The sequence below is a fragment of the Homalodisca vitripennis genome, chromosome 6 (genome assembly GCF_021130785.1).
Source record: "Homalodisca vitripennis isolate AUS2020 chromosome 6, UT_GWSS_2.1, whole genome shotgun sequence".
Lineage (NCBI taxonomy): Eukaryota > Metazoa > Arthropoda > Insecta > Hemiptera > Cicadellidae > Homalodisca > Homalodisca vitripennis.
In genome coordinates, this window is record NC_060212.1 from 135,064,392 (window position 1) to 135,082,204 (window position 17,813).

General features: G+C 36.4%; 1 protein-coding gene across 2 annotated transcripts in view; it reads right to left on the reverse strand.

Moving 5' to 3' along the window:
- The window catches only part of LOC124364942 (cyclin-D1-binding protein 1 homolog), a 39,852-nt gene that overhangs the window by 18,148 nt on the left and 3,891 nt on the right, over positions 1–17,813 (reverse strand). The window contains exons 2-5 of one of the 2 annotated variants that reach the window (XM_046820780.1): positions 17,334–17,396; positions 15,388–15,646; positions 11,180–11,327; positions 2,696–4,474 (exon numbers count right to left, since the gene is read on the reverse strand). In XM_046820780.1, coding sequence (XP_046676736.1) covers positions 3,293–4,474; positions 11,180–11,327; positions 15,388–15,646; positions 17,334–17,396 — 1,652 coding nt within the window. In that variant the 3' untranslated portion in view covers positions 2,696–3,292. Of the gene's footprint in view, positions 1–2,695; positions 4,475–11,179; positions 11,328–15,387; positions 15,647–17,333; positions 17,397–17,813 lie in introns of those variants that run through there. The other variant, XM_046820781.1, reaches the window with a different exon arrangement.

The following is a 17,813-nucleotide window of genomic DNA, read 5'->3' on the forward strand; positions in this document are numbered from 1 at the left end:
GAACATAAAAAATTTGAAAACTATCATCATTAGTTTAGCCCTTTGTAGTTAGTAAAGAGTGCTATAAACAGAATTCACATATCTAAAATAACAACAACAAAAAATTAGAGAGGGTGCAACTTACTTTTCAATCACACTGTATGATAGAAATATTAGGAAGAGTTCACAGCCTGTTCAGTGCTGTCACCAAGCAGTCAACAGTACACCTATGAATTCACAGTTTCTAGACATGGCATGTTTGTGATACTTCTATTTATGGTTGTAAAAACTCGTTATTGCATGATAATAGTTCAACTGGGTAATTATTATTTTTTTTTTTTTTTTTTTTTTTTTGAGGGAGAGGCAGGAAAAATGTAACGCATGTGGCCAGCCTGTAGTGTGGGACTCCCCTAAAACGGGTTTACCCACTAAAAAACCTCCTCTACTCTTTAGGATTCTAACCTGGGATTGTTTATCACATTACTTCAGGCTAGGCCTAAATTTGGCTTAAGCCCGTGGGGCTCGCTCCTTATCCAGCCGCTCTGTCAAGGGATCTGGGCCACTTCGCGGTCCAGATCGGGTTTCTTTTCCAGGAGGATGCCCCGGACCAACTGTGACAAACAATCCCAGTTCCCCTCATCCTCCATTATCTTTCCGCAGACCGTATCCACTGAAAAAAACCCCGAGTTTTCTTGTGGCCTCCAGGCGGGGCCTTTCCCAACCCGGACAGCGGAAGCCGTAACCTGTCAGGAACTGCGTGAGGTAGTAGTTCACCTCGCCATGCCGCCTTTCGACCCATGGTTGAACCTGCTCGATGAGTCGCGCAGTCCATCGTCCTCGGGTTTCGTGCTCCCAGCTGTGTTGCCACTGCTGGAAGGTTCGGGCACGCTCTTCGGATCTTGCTGCGTCCTTGCCGATCTCGCCTTCCTCTCCCCTGCCAAGAGCTTGACAGGGATGACTCCGGCAACCACCAGGACGGCAGGCTCGGATACTGTCCGATAGGCGGAACACACCCGGAGCGCAGGTTGACGCTGAACCCGGGCGAGTCGCAACCTATAACATTCCTTGGTAAGAGCATCTGCCCACACACCTCTGCCCCATAAAGGAGCACGGACTGGACTGCGGACATCAATAACCGTCTTTTGCTGGACCGAGGACCCCTGACATTGGCCATCAGCTTACTAAGATAAGAGACCACCTTAGCAGCCTTGTCCGCCGAACGGAAGACCTGGTCTCTCCAGCTTAACTTGTTGTCCACCATGACTCCCGAGGTACTTGGCGGCACGCGTTGACTGGACCACTTCCCTTCCCACTCGCAGCGGGAAGACGGTGTCAATTCTCTTCTTTGTGAGAATCACGATCTCTGTCTTGCTCAGAGCAAGCGAAAGACCGTGATCGGACATCCAGGCGTTGACCACTCGCATGACCTGGTTCAACTTTAACTGGGCCAGCTCAACGTTGCGTGCGGCGATGAGAGAGCCGCAACGTCATCGGCGTACCCAAGTAAGACAGTTTCCTCTGGCATCTCGGATCTCAGGAGGCTGTCATAAGCGATATTCCAGAGATCCGGGCCGAGTATTGAACCCTGCACGGCACCAGAGGTGACTTCCACCGTCCGCGCTCCGTCTCGAGTGTCGTATATCAGACGCCTAGAACGGAGGTAGTCCTCGATTAGCCGCAACAGATACGTTGGAATGCGGAAGGTGTCACGAAGTGCATCCAACATATCGACCCATCTCGCCGAGTTGAAGGCATTCTTGACATCAAGCGTAACAAGAAGCACTACTCGGCGGGTAATTAGTGTGGGGTTGGTGTCATAAAAATAAGCAAATGTGTGTCTTCAAAACAAATATTTAACTTACATATTTACAAAATCCAAAAGTAGCAATTTGATTTGTAGGAAGTTAAACCATAACAGTTTTAAAAACACAAGTTCTTCACATAAAAAGCTTCTATCATCAAAATGTAATGCAAATTTAAATTTAAATTAAACTTATTCTTTTATATAATGAAAGGATAATTAGACCTACAGATTACATAGTAATAAGTTTTTTAGTATAATTCACGGAGAATCTTTCTAAAAATGGAACATTAACATTTTTGTGGTCTGGAACTTTAATTAAACGGATATTGTTCAGAGATGTTTTGTTTTCACCTATGAAGAAACTTAATACACATTTCAAATAGCAACTCTTGCCTCCTTTAAAACCAGGTTTTTTAATAAGAGCTTAAATCTGCAATGTTCTGCTGAAAATGGATGGTTAAGATGCTTCATCAGCTGTCTATTACTCATACGGATCTTTCACAACATGACTATTTAGCTTTACATCAGTTAAGTGATGTATTCTATTCATTTTGCTTGAAATTTCATTTTAAGTTGACACTCATGATTAAATGTTGTGTTAATAGGATGTTGTAATTTAGCAAGTTTTATAGCACATATGTTACATCTATATAATAATAATAGTTCAGATTGTTTTCTTGACTATAATAATCAGCCAAATTATCTGGCCTGACTCCTGGATCTGAGGTTGCCAGTGATCTAAGATTACTCTTATTTACATGAGTTTGTTTGGCTTTTCATTACAAACATCTCAGTAATGCTCTGGTTCTGCAAAAATTTTGGAATGCTGAAATCATCCATTATTGCTATTGTCATTATTTTCTTGTCATTACATCTATGAAAAATGGCGACATGTCAAATAATGATGCTTAATTCACTTGAAAACAATTTAATATACAAAATACAGGTAGTTAAATAGAGCACTACAATCAAGTCTTTCAATGATTCTTACAGTAAATTTGTCCATTCCCAGCAAAACATTCACACAGTTTTGTTCATCTCTCCTGTAAATCTTCCAGTTTTCATTAAACAGTCCTGGATTTCTAGGAACAATATTTTTTTTTAACTGCAGGATTGAGCAGTTTGATATATAAATTTAAAACATATAACAATTTTATGAGTGATTGCAAGTAATATACTGTGCACTTTTTATAAAGAATTCCCTCCTTTGAATTGTTGAGGACCTCAGTTTTAGGATATCTCAACTCTCGGTTGCTTCTGTGGAGGCTCCCAATTGGCTCAAACAACTGGATCCCTCCCACTGGATACTCTCCCCTCCCACCGGGTACTCTCTTCCGTGAGTCCAAAGTGTTATAGAAGTATTCAACACTTCTTTCTGTTGTGCATAAATGTTCAGTTTTTGTACTTATACTCAGTCTGTAATCTTGACAAATGCTTCCTCCAAACATCACTGTACTTATGTGAAATGCTTATGTTACAGAGTGAAATACTTCTTTGATCTGTCAGCATCTATGGTGCAAAAATATTTGTAATACTGCTTGAAGCATGATCCAACTGCCAATATTGATGTGACAAAAATATTTTCTTGATAATATGCAACCTATTCAATCGTTTAAGCAATTTTGATCTTTTTTTCCTCCAGTAACTTTTTTTATTTATGTTCATTTCAGGGGTAATATGGTGGTTTTTACATTTCCGGTAGGCTGCAGTAGCATTCATTAGTTCTGCCTCTAGTGTTTGTATATTAGGAGATTCTTTTTGCCTAATTTTTTTGTCCACCCATTCTCTAAAATCTATATAACCAAATACACTATGATCAATAATGGAAATATTTTGGTTTCGATTTAAATTTGACCAGTTATTAATTTGGCCACTGAATACACTTTGTTTAGGCGTCACTTTTAAATTTTCCCTTTTAATTTCACTTACATTTCTTGACGGTAACTTGTCTTCATTTTTTGTTGACTCGTTGATATTGAATGTACAATTTTTATCAGAGAGAATTTGATTAAGTATATCAGGTTCAGAGTCCAAAACCTTCTTTATGCTTAGCAGTTCTGAAAGTTTCTGTTTCAAATCAGCATATTTATCTGATTTTTGAGTATCTGTCATGTCTTTGAATATTACATTAACAGATTGGTTTTCCAACTGCTGAATAACAATACAAATTTCATCAATTTCAGATTGTAAAACTGATGAGTCAATGGGTTTATTTAAAGCAACCTGATTGGTAACCCACTTTTCAAAAGCACTGCAATTGCTTTCACAAGAAGAATATACATTACAAGGTGCTTCAACTAAATGTGAATCCAATATATTACATGTTCTATCTGAAGTAGCTGAAGTATCTTCATCACTGTGAGATGTTGAAAGTCCAGAATTATCATTTTTGTTCTCTTCAGAACAGCGCAGAGAATCTTCAATTGCAGTTTTAACCTCCCCTTCTTTATCAGTCCTATTTCTGTCCTCCAAAGACTCACTAGCATAAAGGGATTTGGTTGACTCTAAAAGGTATTTTTTTGTCCATCCACATTCTACAAATTTATTTTTGGGTGAAATACTAGAATTTAAAAGAGTATTGTTTGCTTTATTTAACTGAGTCTCTTCTAAATTTCTCAGTTCTACTTCAGTGTTTATAGATTTTTCATTAGAGAGTGTTTCGATTGCCAGTGCATGGTCTGAGGTATTCACCTGGAACAGAAATATTTCTCCTCATGACAATGTTCTTGATGTTATTGAGTATTAAAAATTAATACTAAGATTCCAAATATGTTTTGGTGTTTCTTTAGAATTTAAGGCTTCCTTGAGTCATTTCTTTTTTTTTAGTTATTTTCTAATCCATATCTACTGATATCTTTTTTTTCAAATCCTTCCGACTTATTAATAATTCTGAAAAACTGAAATCTCTTGTAGGAGAATTGATGTTTTGTTTTAATTTAAATTTGACATTCGTTTTATTTTCAAATTGAAGAATCAAGAATTTTATTTTCCATTAAGTAAGCAAGTTACAATAGGCATCATCACATATAAAACAAAGTTAGATTACAGGATATCACAGTCCATATACTATTCAATAGTATAAAATGCCTTACGCTTGACTCTTAAGCCACTTGGCTACCGTAGAACTATATTTTTTACTTGGAAGTGATCTATCATTTTATTGTACATCAAAATCTTGTTGACATTTAAAACTATTGAAATATTTATTCAATCTAAATACTAGGTTTAATAAGGTTTTACTTTAGTTTTGTATTGTAGTTATGTATAGAATTATGATAATTAAATTTGTCAATACTTTCTTTTATATAGTTTAAATTAAAGTTAATATAAATACAAGTGAGAGTCATAATATTAAGTTGTTGCCAAATGGTTTTACATGAGTCAGATTTGGATAGTCCACTTATTATTCTTAGAGTTTTCTCTTGACAAATAAAGGCCCTTTGGCTGAACTGGAATTACCCCAAAGTCGTATTCCTTAGAATGAGAATATCTCTAATTTACAATCATCAAGATTGAAAATTGTGTCACTTGATACAATATAAATGTAATGATAGTTTTAGTTTTGAACTTGCTGTGCATGGTAAAATTCAGCCAGTCCAGAAATTCACTTATGGTGTAGAACGGTCTTTGGAACAACCCGCCTTGAAGTCTTTCTTTTGGGTGAGGTGACCGGGTCAGCTCTCTTGATCACATCAGAAAAACTTGCCTCCAGCGTATGAAGGCTTCGATTGGAAACAATGACTGTGGTGAATAGACAGAACAAAACCTCTCACATTTCTCGTCTGGTAAGCGTGAGTGTCCTGATGGCGCTGCAGTTGTTTTGAGGATGCAAGGCAGATCATTTCCAGCAGATAGACATTGGTAACTGTCAAGATTTTCTATTTTAAAAACATCCCTGCAACTGTCCCTCCAGTCAAAACCAGCCAGTATTCTGATAACCTTTTCTGAGTGATCAGAACACGCTCCATGCAGAATTCACAGTAGCATGACACAAGACGATGTATTTCTAAGATGGTACTCGAACAGAGAGTTGTAAGCTGTTCTCACCGCATCCTCTGTGCCAACATACTTATGAATGGTTGCTATTACTCGTTTAATTGCAATGAGGGCACAGTTTATCAACATGATCCATTCACGATAAACAACAACACCTAGGTGTTCCACTGTATTTACAGAGTCAAGATTTGGAATGCTTACAATCCCTCTTTCATGTTGCCTAAGATCATTACTTTGGTCTTTGATTCATTAAAAACAAGGTCATTCGCTGTGCAGTACTCAACAGCAACATTTAATTCCCATATTTTTCTGTTTTTTTCCCATATTTTTCCCATATAATTCTCTTCTTTTTATTTTGGTAAGAACAGAAAGCCACTTGAAGAACAGTTATACATCCCTGTATAACTGTTCTTCAAGTGGCTCTCTGTTCTTACCAAAATAAAAAGAACCGTGTCATCGGCATACAAAATATCGGCATCGTAATATGATGTCACTGTAGGGTCCCACGTACGCCCGGCAGCCAGGTGTAAACAGGACAAACAGACCAAGCCCCAGGACAGATACCTGTGGTACACCTCTGTTTACAGGGAGTCTGTTAGATTTATGCAAAACATTGATCCCTTTCATGCTCTGCTTGAGCTCAACAAGTTAGTCTCGATCTCTTCAGTAGCTTACAAACCACGACAGAGCTGTGTCTTTAATGCCCAGGAATTCAAGCTTTGTCAAGACAATTGTGTGGTCCAAGCAGTAGAAGACCTTCTAAAACTTTCCTCTTCTTCAATCCTATCTCTCATTTATTCTACAAGTACAGTTGAAATAGACTTTTTTGGGTAAAATCCATATTGCCCTGAAAAAAGTACGTTATTTGACTGTTCTTACCAGTATTATTTTCTCAATCAACTTGTAAAATGTAGGTACCAACGAAATGGGTCTGTACTTTTCTATCTTGTGTCTGCTGCCCTTTTTATTTAAGGGTGCAACTTTAGAGGTCTTCATGTTACCCGGAAATAGACACCGACCAAGGCAAACATGTAGCAACAGAATCAAAAATTTGTCATGGCAGTAATTTAGGATTACTGATGAGAAGTCATCTAGGCCAGCAGATACGGGGTCTGTATAATAAGTAACCGGACTGACTTCAGGAAATTTTTTATTGGCAAAATATATATACAATTTTTCTTTAGAAATCTTTAAAGTAGTCTCCATTGGAGTCGATAACACGCTGATACCGTATTTTCCAATCCCTGAACGCTCCCTGGAAGTCGACAACCTCGATGTTGTCTAGAGCCCTCGTCGTAGCATGTTTTCCAGAGTCCCGAACCGCGTCCCCTTAAGGTGTCTCTTGATCTTAGGGAACAGAAAGAAGTCCGGTGGTGCCATATCCGGGCTGTACGGAGGCTGTGGCAACGTTGCCCTCGACTGTTTTGCCAACTGTTTGGTGACGAGCAGGCAGGTGTGCGACGGTGCATTGTTGTGATGGAGAATCCACGAATCGGCAATCTCCGGACGGACTCGGTGAACCCGGGCAGTTAGTCGACGGAGCACCTCTCTGTAGTACTGGCCGTTTAAAGTTTGACCGGGTGGCACAAACTCTTTGTGAACAATGCCTTTCACGTCAAAGAAAGCAATGAGCTTCACCTTCAAGCAAGCAAGAAAGCAAGAAGTCGACTTCACCTTCGATTTGCTCATGCGCGCTTTTTTCGGTCGTGGTGATGCCGGTGTGTGCCACTCTGAACTCTGCCGCTTCGTCTCAGGATCGTATTCAAAAACCCACGTCTCGTCTCCTGTAATAACGTGGTTGAAAAACTGTGGTTCGGTTTGCAGTCGATCAAGGATTTCCGAAGCGACAGCAACACGACGCTTCTTTTGCTCACCAGTCAGGTGTTTGGGTACCAGCTTCGCGCAGATCTTCCTCATGCCCAGACCGTTCTTAATAATGTTTTGAACGGTCATCTTATCAATTCTGACCTCATCTGCGATAGCCCGAATGCTCAGACGACGATCACTGTTCAACACATCACGCACTTTTTGCACATTTGTGTCCATGTGACTCGTTGATGGAGGAGAGATGCGCTGTTTGTCATGGACATCATCGCGGCCCTCCTGGAAATTTTTGTGCTACTGAAACACCTGAGTTCTGGACATAGCATCCTCACTGTAAGCCTCTTGAATCATTTGAAGAGTTTCCGTGGCCGTTTTCTTGAGTTTGACACAAAATTTAATGCTAAAACGTTGCTCGATCGTACTCTGCATTTTCACTCCGACGGGGTAACTGAACATGCACTCCGCTCTCGCTCGATACTAACTCTCCAAGCGCTTGGAGGCAACTGCTGCAGCCCGGTTCCCTTTCACTAGACCCCCCCACCACCACTACAGCACCAGATACCGGTTAGCAGACGCTTTGACGGAGCGGGGCAGGTTCAGTCCGGTTACTTATTATACAGACCCTGTATATTGCTTTCCATTAAACAAATAATCCCGAGTAGCTCTCTCTCAGATGTTGGCGCCCTTGAAGATGTAGGACTTTGCATCTCCCAGTCCCTGAGCTCACAGTGATGTTCACCCTCTCCCAGATTTTCCTTCAATGTCCCCTCCATAATATTGGTGAAGTAGAAGTTAAATTGGTTGGAAATACCTAAATGGTTCTTCAAAGAAAATATTACATACTCCGTCTTATTTTCAATTATTAATGTGACCAAAATCATTCACAAGAATTAAGAACAAAAAGGATCCCACTACTGAGCACTGTGGCACTCCTGCTGTAAGATTTAAAAATTTTTATTTTTTAAACAAACCAGTTGCTTTTTCCCTTTTAAATAACATACCAATAATTGTAATTCTTTGTTCGAAATTCCATATTTTGACTTTTTAAACAACAAAGGATGAGAGATGGTGTCAAAGGCTTTACTCAAAAATATTAGACTTGAAACAACAACAAGTTTATCCTCAAAACCATCGAGAATAAATTTGACTGTTGCTTCTATTGCATTTACAGTGGAACATTTAGGTTTAAAACCAAATTGGAAAGTATGCAGTAAATTATTATTTACAAAATATTCATGAAGCTGTGCTACCATACAATATTAAATTATTTTACTTAAAATAAGCAAAATTGTAATGGGCTGATAGCTTTCTGGATTTGAAACATCTCCTTTTTCATAAATGGGTGTAATTTTAGGAACTTTGAGACAACATGGAAAATTTTCTTGGGTTAAAACTAAGTTGATTAAATAAGTGAGTGTTACCACAATTACATCAATTATATTTTTCAGGGCATAATTTGAGAGACCATAGACAACTCCACTATGGGAATTACTCATTTTGTTTACAGCAGATTGAACTTTTGTTTCATCAATCAATTTCTATTTAAAACTATATTTTTGATGTGACTGAGAAGAGTTTGACCAATAAATCAGAGCAACTTTTATTATTTACACCAATATAAAAAAACAATCATTTAAATTATGAGGCAAGAATAACAGGTATTTCTAGTTCTGTAACTGGGTACTGATAACACTCAGTTTTTGCAACCTTCCAAGCAGCTTTAAATTGATTTTTTTATTTTTTTTTATTTTGAAATAAATTTATTATTAGATACAATTTGTGCCTCAATGATAGCTTCCTTATAAGGTTTATTAAAATTCTTAAGATTTTCCTTATTCATAAATCAAAGGTATTCTTCACTCTGTCATATAAAGCTAAAATTTGATTTCTCATATTATTCAACTCAGCAGTAAACCAGTTCATCTGGTTAGACTTCTTAGGTTTACTTTTTTAATTAACAAAAACTGTGTTTCTCTGTATATTTTATGATTTCGCTGGACTGACCAAAAGGACTCTTGAAAGTTATTATTACGATGTCTGAGAAATGATACAAATTCTTTTAATGAGTTATTTGTATATGAACTGTAGATATGGAACAGTCCTAAATAATAAATATTTATAAATACATTTGAATGGTCTCGTTCAAAACAATAGGTCTTGTTTTTATTTATTGCTTACATTAATTCTACTAATAGGGATCAGATTTAACACTAGAAATGGCAATGGTACTCTGTATTAGCAGCTCTATTTCAATAGCCACACGTATGTCTCTTATAATGTATCCCATTTCATAGCTGTTAGTCCAAATGAGAACATTATGTCAATTTATTCACAAATATTTGCAGAACATTATAATAACAATAACCTATTGTTTCCATGTAAATAATTTTTTTAAACAAAATTTTTAAAAAATATATTTTTTGGAAATTATTTTTGTAAATATTTTATTGGGCAACTGCCCTACTGTAAATGTATAACTTATTCTATAACATAATCTTATGACTGCATTTATAAGTATGTAAGTATGACAGATAAAAAAAAGTGAAATATTAAATTTGAATCCTACTATATTTACATATGGACAGTAAATACAAGTTTCATCTTTGACTCAATGTCACTGGATTCCACCCTGTGTTTTGCTACCTCCCCGTCAAACAGTTCTAGCAGGGTTCGAGCAGACGGTAGCTCTCAGGGTGAACTCCACAATTACATCCCGGCCAAAAAAATTTCTTTTTCAAGTTTTATACTCACATATGGCACACAAGCAACAGTTCGTCTTAAGGAGTTTTGTGAGTTAATGATCAGGGCTAAGGACATCACCAGGAGGAACAACAACTTCTCTGACTCGCACAATTGTGAGAGAGCACTTACTAGGAAATCATGTGTGCTTCATGGTCTACCTGTCAGGTTTACCTCAAAGTCAGAATACATTTAATCATCACTAGAAATAGGATGCTCCAAAACAAGCTATTTAAGATCACTTGATCGGTCACTAAAGTTTTCACCCATAATGAACAACTAAAACTATAACCTAAGAAAGCTAAACCACAGTAACAACACTAAAATACTATAAAATTCATTTTTAACAAATACAATTGAATTTGTAACTCCAAACACAAAACCCAGCACTTGTTACAGTTTCACAATAACATGGCTGATACGTATTACATTCACGTCAGAGAATTGCTATCCATAGAGAACGATGTTTTTATGGCAAACAAGGAAGACGATAATAGAAGTAAAAATAATTAATCAGTACTATAGTTAATGCTCTGTCAAAATATACGGTTATTCTAAAAGTAACATCCAATTCAACGTAACTATTTGAATTTGGTGCCAAGGACAAAACGCGCATGTCCTCTGAATGTCAAGCGCCGCCATTAGTGTTGTTACTGTGTGCTGTTTATAATGTCAGTTCACAATGTTTAAGACAATTGATTAGCCTGCCGATTGTGAAGAAAGTTGACAGTGATTTAACTTCACTATGGGGAAAATTTGATTGTTTTAACCTGAAGAAAAGAATCACTTGTAAGTTTAAACACACCTACTCACTAACAATGCAAAAATCGTACTTACCGTGGTTAGCTCCTCTTGTGCATCTACTGCCAGGCCTAGCTCTCCATCTATCACTCCTAGTGTGGCCAGCAAGTTGTTCCGTGGCAATGTCTCTACAGCAGCACATGCCTCCCAGAATGTTCCAGTCAATGTCAGTCGCTCCTTAGCCCTGTTATTGACAAACTGTTAATCTCTTTTTGTTCAAAACTTATAACGACAGAAGAAGTATTTCAGGCACCCACTGTTGTAATTAAAAGTTGATTTTTTTACTTATTTCAACAAGATTTAGAATTATTTGTTAACTTGTTATCCAGGTAGATTTACAATAGTAGTTGGCTACTCATCATTGATAATCATAACGATTATGTTTTAGTTCCCTCAAAAGATGTGGCACAACTTTAGTTTTTTAATTAGAACCATGTGAAATTAAAGAGAACTTCATACCTCTCCCTTCTGATAGAAAGTGATAACAACAAAGACGCACTCAAAGAGATTGGATGTTGTACCTTAAATCTACAGATTTTGTAATGTATGTACATTCCCTGCTATTTTAACCCAATGAAAAACAAACATCTTTTTCAACACGTTTTAATGACTGGAAAAAATCCCCTTGACTTAGTTCAGCAACACAAACTACAGTGGTTAAGTTGTAATTTTTTATCTTTAAGAGGACAAACGTTTCTTCAACAAAACCAACAATTAGGACTTTCTAGAAATGGTCTTTATTTACATTTTAATTTTTTTTTTAAAGGAGAGCCCTATCCCCTTTAACCCTCTCCCGCTCGCAAGGCATGAATCGGCACGGCCACAATATAGCCACTGCAGCCTAAACGGCACAGATCGGCACGCACTGCTTTATCTACTAGAGCCGATAAGTGCTGCTCTCAAGTAGCAATAGTTTGTACTACTACTACGGGTTGTTTGCTATCAGGAGACCATTTACTTTACTTTTATAGTAGATTTATTCCATTATTTTGCTATTTATATTAGTTGTGCGGAAACAATGGCGGGTTGTAGTCGTACACTTTGTGACAGTGAAATCGATCTCGTTATTAGTAGTGATTGCGACGATTCAAGTGAGTGTAGTGATGTACCAGAGCTTTGTGAAGTGGTTAGTGGCGTTGAGGATGTAGTTCGGAGTGATCACAGTGGCAGGGGCAGTGACGGCGAGCCAGACAATGACCTTCACCAAATAGCTGCGCAACAAACAACCCGGGCGCCCAGCTGTGCCCCCTCCCTGGTCTCGTACAATCAACTTCATTGAACCAATATATAGTAAAATAATTAATATATATAATTATAGTTAATTACAATGACAGAACGTATGTAAGTTGAGACGCCGCGTATTTTGACCGAGCCCGACCGGCAGAGCGAATTAATTGAGGTTAGAAGCACCGTGAGCGCCTGGAAACAATGGGAGCGGGAGAGGGTTAAAGTCCTATTCTGCCAATCCTCAAGAGCCACTGGCCTGTGAGAGGATCTTACCAGACAGAATAGGAAGGAGAGTCGATACAATACAAGGTCAATTGTACTGACAAAAAACACACCGGTCAAAGACAGGATTTTAACCTGCACTATCTCTAATTTAGATTCAAAGTTCGACCTCTTACACATCTCAGCCTTCGGAATTCCCAGGCTTATTTAGTCTGCCTTGAATTTATTTAAATGAGTTTGACCCCTTTTAAGTTCAACATTTGGCTAAATATGGTAACATAAGACAAAGAAACATTTAGTCAGCTGTAATATATGTAATTTAGTGAATTTATAGGCATAATGAGCAAGCACTGTTACTTATGAAAGGAATCAACCTTACTTGCTTTATCTCCCTTCTCATTGAATATAAACTTAATGCTTCTAATATAGGTCAACTAGCTGTAGTGATGAATTATGTTCCAGTTACCAGTGTATGTACCAATGAATACCTTACAGAATTATTACCAGGTGTCACTCATAAATCTGGAGGTCTAGAGGAGGTAACTTGAAAATTATTTAAAGAACTCAAACTAAATAATGGTCGAGGACAAAGCTAAGACAATGCATCAAACGTGTTGGGTATATACTCAGGTCTTCAGGCAAGAATACAAAGCAAAATTAAAACTGCTGATTTTTTTGCCATGTGCTGCCAATTCTTTAAATCCACTAGGATGGTTTGATGCAGATAAAGCATGTTCTGATCTTTTTTTGTACAAGGGCTCAATTTCTTTTCTGGGTTATGTGGTTTACGGATTGTCGTCATGACGGCACATTGGAAGGGGTATTTTCTGATTTGATGCCTACTAAACTCATTCAATTAATAACAGTTCTGTGTATTCCTACCTAAAAGTGCATATACATCGATACATAGATTCTTACAGGTTAATGACTCAGTTTATTCTCCCATAAACAGAAGTAAAACACGTAATAACGAGAAGTAGATAAGGACAGAGTGGCCTACTTCTCACCGACATTTAACATTTTTTTTATAAAAAAGGAGAAACCCTTTTAACCCTCTAAGTGGCAAGCGACGTCTGAGACGTTCTATTTACACCGCCGTGACGTGGCAAGCAACGTCTTAGAAGTCGCTTCACATTGCCGCTTATTGCTAGGCAACCGATAATTATTTTTACGCCTAGTTTGCACAGTTGCGTTCAGCACTAAATTTCAAATACATTTCATATAGTATCATCAACATCACGATGAAATAATCAATGGTACTTACTGAAATAATCCTAAGTTTTCTCCCGCGGTCTGTGGCAAAACTAGCTGAGTAGGCCTACGTGACTGTTTCGTTTCTCTTGGCTTGTACATATAGCTATATATTTTCTTTATTATTATAACATTGTCTATCTTTTTGGTTTGTAATAAATTTGGCATTGTTTTTACGATCTTGTGTTAGTTTGTTTATTCACTGTTTCCTAGTACCAAATTTCATTTTCAAGTTTGATCACAAACAAAAAACTAAAAATAATAATTTACTGTAATAAACTGATCTGGTAGATCTGTAGAAAAACTCTTTCTCTTCAAAATAAAATATAGTATGCAAAGATTCTACAGCATTTAGGTTGTTTTTTACCAGCTTCAACAAAACATCTTTTTTTGCTATTTTGCAAAAAAAAAATTATTTTTTATTTTTTCATTTATTTTATTTATTTTTTTTTTAATTTTCAAAACTTTTTCCTTTGGTATTTGTAGGTAATTATTGTTTCTACCTTTGGTATATAATGGATTTTCTGTAACTATGTTTTTATTGTTTTTTACAAAGTGTCAAAGTTACAATTTTAGTTCGGTCAATCAATATTTTTTTGGTTTTTTTACATGATAAGTCCAATTCAGGTTTCAAGAAATCATTTTATTTTGTCATAATATGAAAATTCAACTCTTTTTGAAGAATTCAGTATGCAACATGACTAGGTTAGAGTAAAAAATATATTTTTGGTGAATTTCTAAAAAAATACTCTGCAAAGTGGCCAAAAAGAGCTTGCCACTGTGGAAGTTTACCATTGCCACTTCTAGGGTTAAGCCTTATTCTGCCCGTCCTCATAGGCCACTGGCCTGTGCGAGGATCTTATCAACCAGAATAACGGTGAGGAGCCAATACAGTACAAGGTTAATGGTACTGATGAAAATTGCAATGGTCACAGACGGATTTCAATCCTGCGCTATATCTAACTTAGACAAGTCCAACACTCGACTATTGCCACTCCCAGATTTCCATTGCTTCCTTTTAGGTGGCAGAAAACAAGAACCAATCGTCATAATGACATGTAATTTTAACAGTAAGTCAAATAAAGTTTGTTCTTTCTTATATTGTAGTTTTTTTAGGTAAGAAAAACTTCCAAAAATAGTGGCCTCCAGATAGTACCAAAGCACCAGAATAAGTTTACAAATGTAAAAAAATGTATAACTGCAATAATTTTTCTTATAAAACTATAAAATATACAATTTACCTCTAAAATTGCAAAGAGAATTTAATAATAAAGAACAGACTTATCACCTTTCAATTTAGTGAAAATCTTACTCAGATCTCATAAAAATAAACATTTTTCTGGACATCAACCAAATTTCCATTTTTGCTTTATCTTTTTTAGATTAGGTTATCTGTCAATCATAAGACAGTAAAATTTTGCAAATCATATAATAATTTCCTTTTCTCAAAAAATTAAAATGAATATATTTAATGAAAACCCTTATATGTATTTGCAAAGAGTGAAGTCCAAGAAGAAGTAGGATTTATTACAAAAATATCTCACCCTTTCTCAGAGAGATCAGAAAGTGAGCGCACAACAGCAAGGAGTGCAGCAACAATATCGATCATGACCGATGTGACGGCCTGGTAGACTGTTGCCCCCACTTCTTCTGGGAGTACAAGGTACAGGTCTCTCATCACTGTGTAGGACTGAACCAGGTCCTGCAGCATGGCTGCCAAGTTACCACTTGCAGGATAGGGCTGCTGACCACAAGCAAACCCGATTTTTGTCACCTCATTTGATAGTCCCTGCACAGCTGCTCCTGCATAACAAATTAATATACCAGTAAGTATACATATCTGAGTATAGCTACAGTACACATACCTTCTAAGATCCCCAAAAACACTAATTTGCGAAGTAACTTATAACTCATTTAAGATAGTTCACTAACCATATCATATTCCACACTATCTACGGTACTTTAAAATGAAATTTTTTGTACTTCCATTGGCGGTTATAACATTTTTTGTGCATACTCAACTTTGTTGTATATTTCATTTCTGTAAGACATTGAAAAGCAAAAACTATTCAAATGTCAAACAAACCGACTACTGTTACCTTTGTAAGCTGTTACATGAATGAATGAACACAAGTAAAGTGTTAGTTATATTTATTTTATAAAGATTAGTTTTAAAAGTAGGCTTGGACGTTTTCTAATTCTGCATTCAAAAACTGAACATTTTGTAAATGATAAAATAATATATTTGTTGTATTCATTGTATTTAAGAGAAAATGAAAACCATCCTTACAATATACTTATTTTTAATTTATTATCACCAAACTTTCACTAATAAAATATTGAAAATCAACTTTATTGCATCTGTGTTTATTTACCTATCTGTATGAATACTTATGTAGTTTTGTTTTAATTTCTGCATAAATGGTATGTCAAAAAGCATGCCACCTAGGGCATTGGGTACTTTGGGATTATACCGACCACACCCAGACATGAATCGTTATTTGACATTTTGCTTCTACTGATTACTAGATTAGCGTAGAACAATATTTCGTCAATATAAAACAGGAATTGTCTTATCGCAAACCCCTCCCCATCCTCAGACAGAGGTCAAAGTCGAGCGGTCTAGTAGATAACGTGATTGCAGAGTCTGGCCGCCCGTTCAGCTGGTTCGTCGCTTTGTTGTACTTCCGTGTTTTACCTCTACATTTCTCCAAACACAAAAATTCAACAAAAACAAACATTACCAAAGTAAAACTAAACTCTTTATTGAAAAAAACACTCAAAACTTGTTTTTATTCTTGATCACATTCCGCCACCCAAAATGCGAGTGCCTCCGGCCATCAGCGCGGGTTTCGGCAGCACCTTCGGTGCTGCCCCGCGCTGATGTCAAGGAAAAGAAAAACATCCCTCGAGATAGTACCTATCAGTAAAATATCAAATTCTAGAGGGGCTGATCAGAAATATAAATTGAATTGTAATGGAAAGGCAATTATGTACAGTGCAAATCATGTGATGAAGCGCGGCCTGCCGTAATCGGGATTCTCGAGAAAGATAAGATAACAGCGACAAAAATACCGATCACAATACCTGGAAATGCTTGTAAGTTTGTAATTTTTCAATTAAAGAGTTGTTTTTTCTTTCTATCATGTCTATTTCTATAAATTTATATTTTTGTGTTCTTCATACTGGTGTGGTCAGTACAATCCCAAAGTACCGGGCATTGTTTTTATGGAGTTTTCAGAAACAAGAAATGAATACATTGAAACCAAATGTAATACAAAAATTGTACGGATTAAAAAAACCTGTAAAGTATAAAATTAAGGGGCAAAGTGTAAGTAAAATCTTATACCCTATACAAAACATAAAGATTATGAGTTTTTTAATGTTATTGGTTAGACAAATTTTAAAGCCATTGGAATTCAAATTGGAATAATTCTAATTAATAATAATAAGATTAATTAATAATCATTTTTACACTTCTCCAACTCACCAAACTGACTCCAAAAGTATGAGAGATTAAAAGAATCAAGTTCAATTTTCTCCAACTCATTACCTAAAACAGATTCAATAGCAATCAAAATTATTATTTCAGTAAAACAATTTAAATTAGATTATTTATTTGTCAATATTATGTTAAACACAAAAAGCAATAAAAACTAGACAAAAAAACAGGGAATATAGAGATTCAGCCATTCTCACTCATCTCAACATCTGACAAGAAAATGTTGTAACTTGAGCTTTGAATGGATTCTTTTAAAATTAAAAAAATAATAAATTAAATATACATTATAACCATAAATTAAAAAAGGTTTGATTTTTGTCGATTATTGCATCAATATGATGACAAACTGTTTTTAATGACTCTCCAGTAAACAGTGAGCTGCAGTGGTTGGTGGATTTTTAACATAGAGCCCTCTTTTACAGCCCCTCTGTCATTCTAATCCTTGATAACACAATCCTGAGTAGTGGA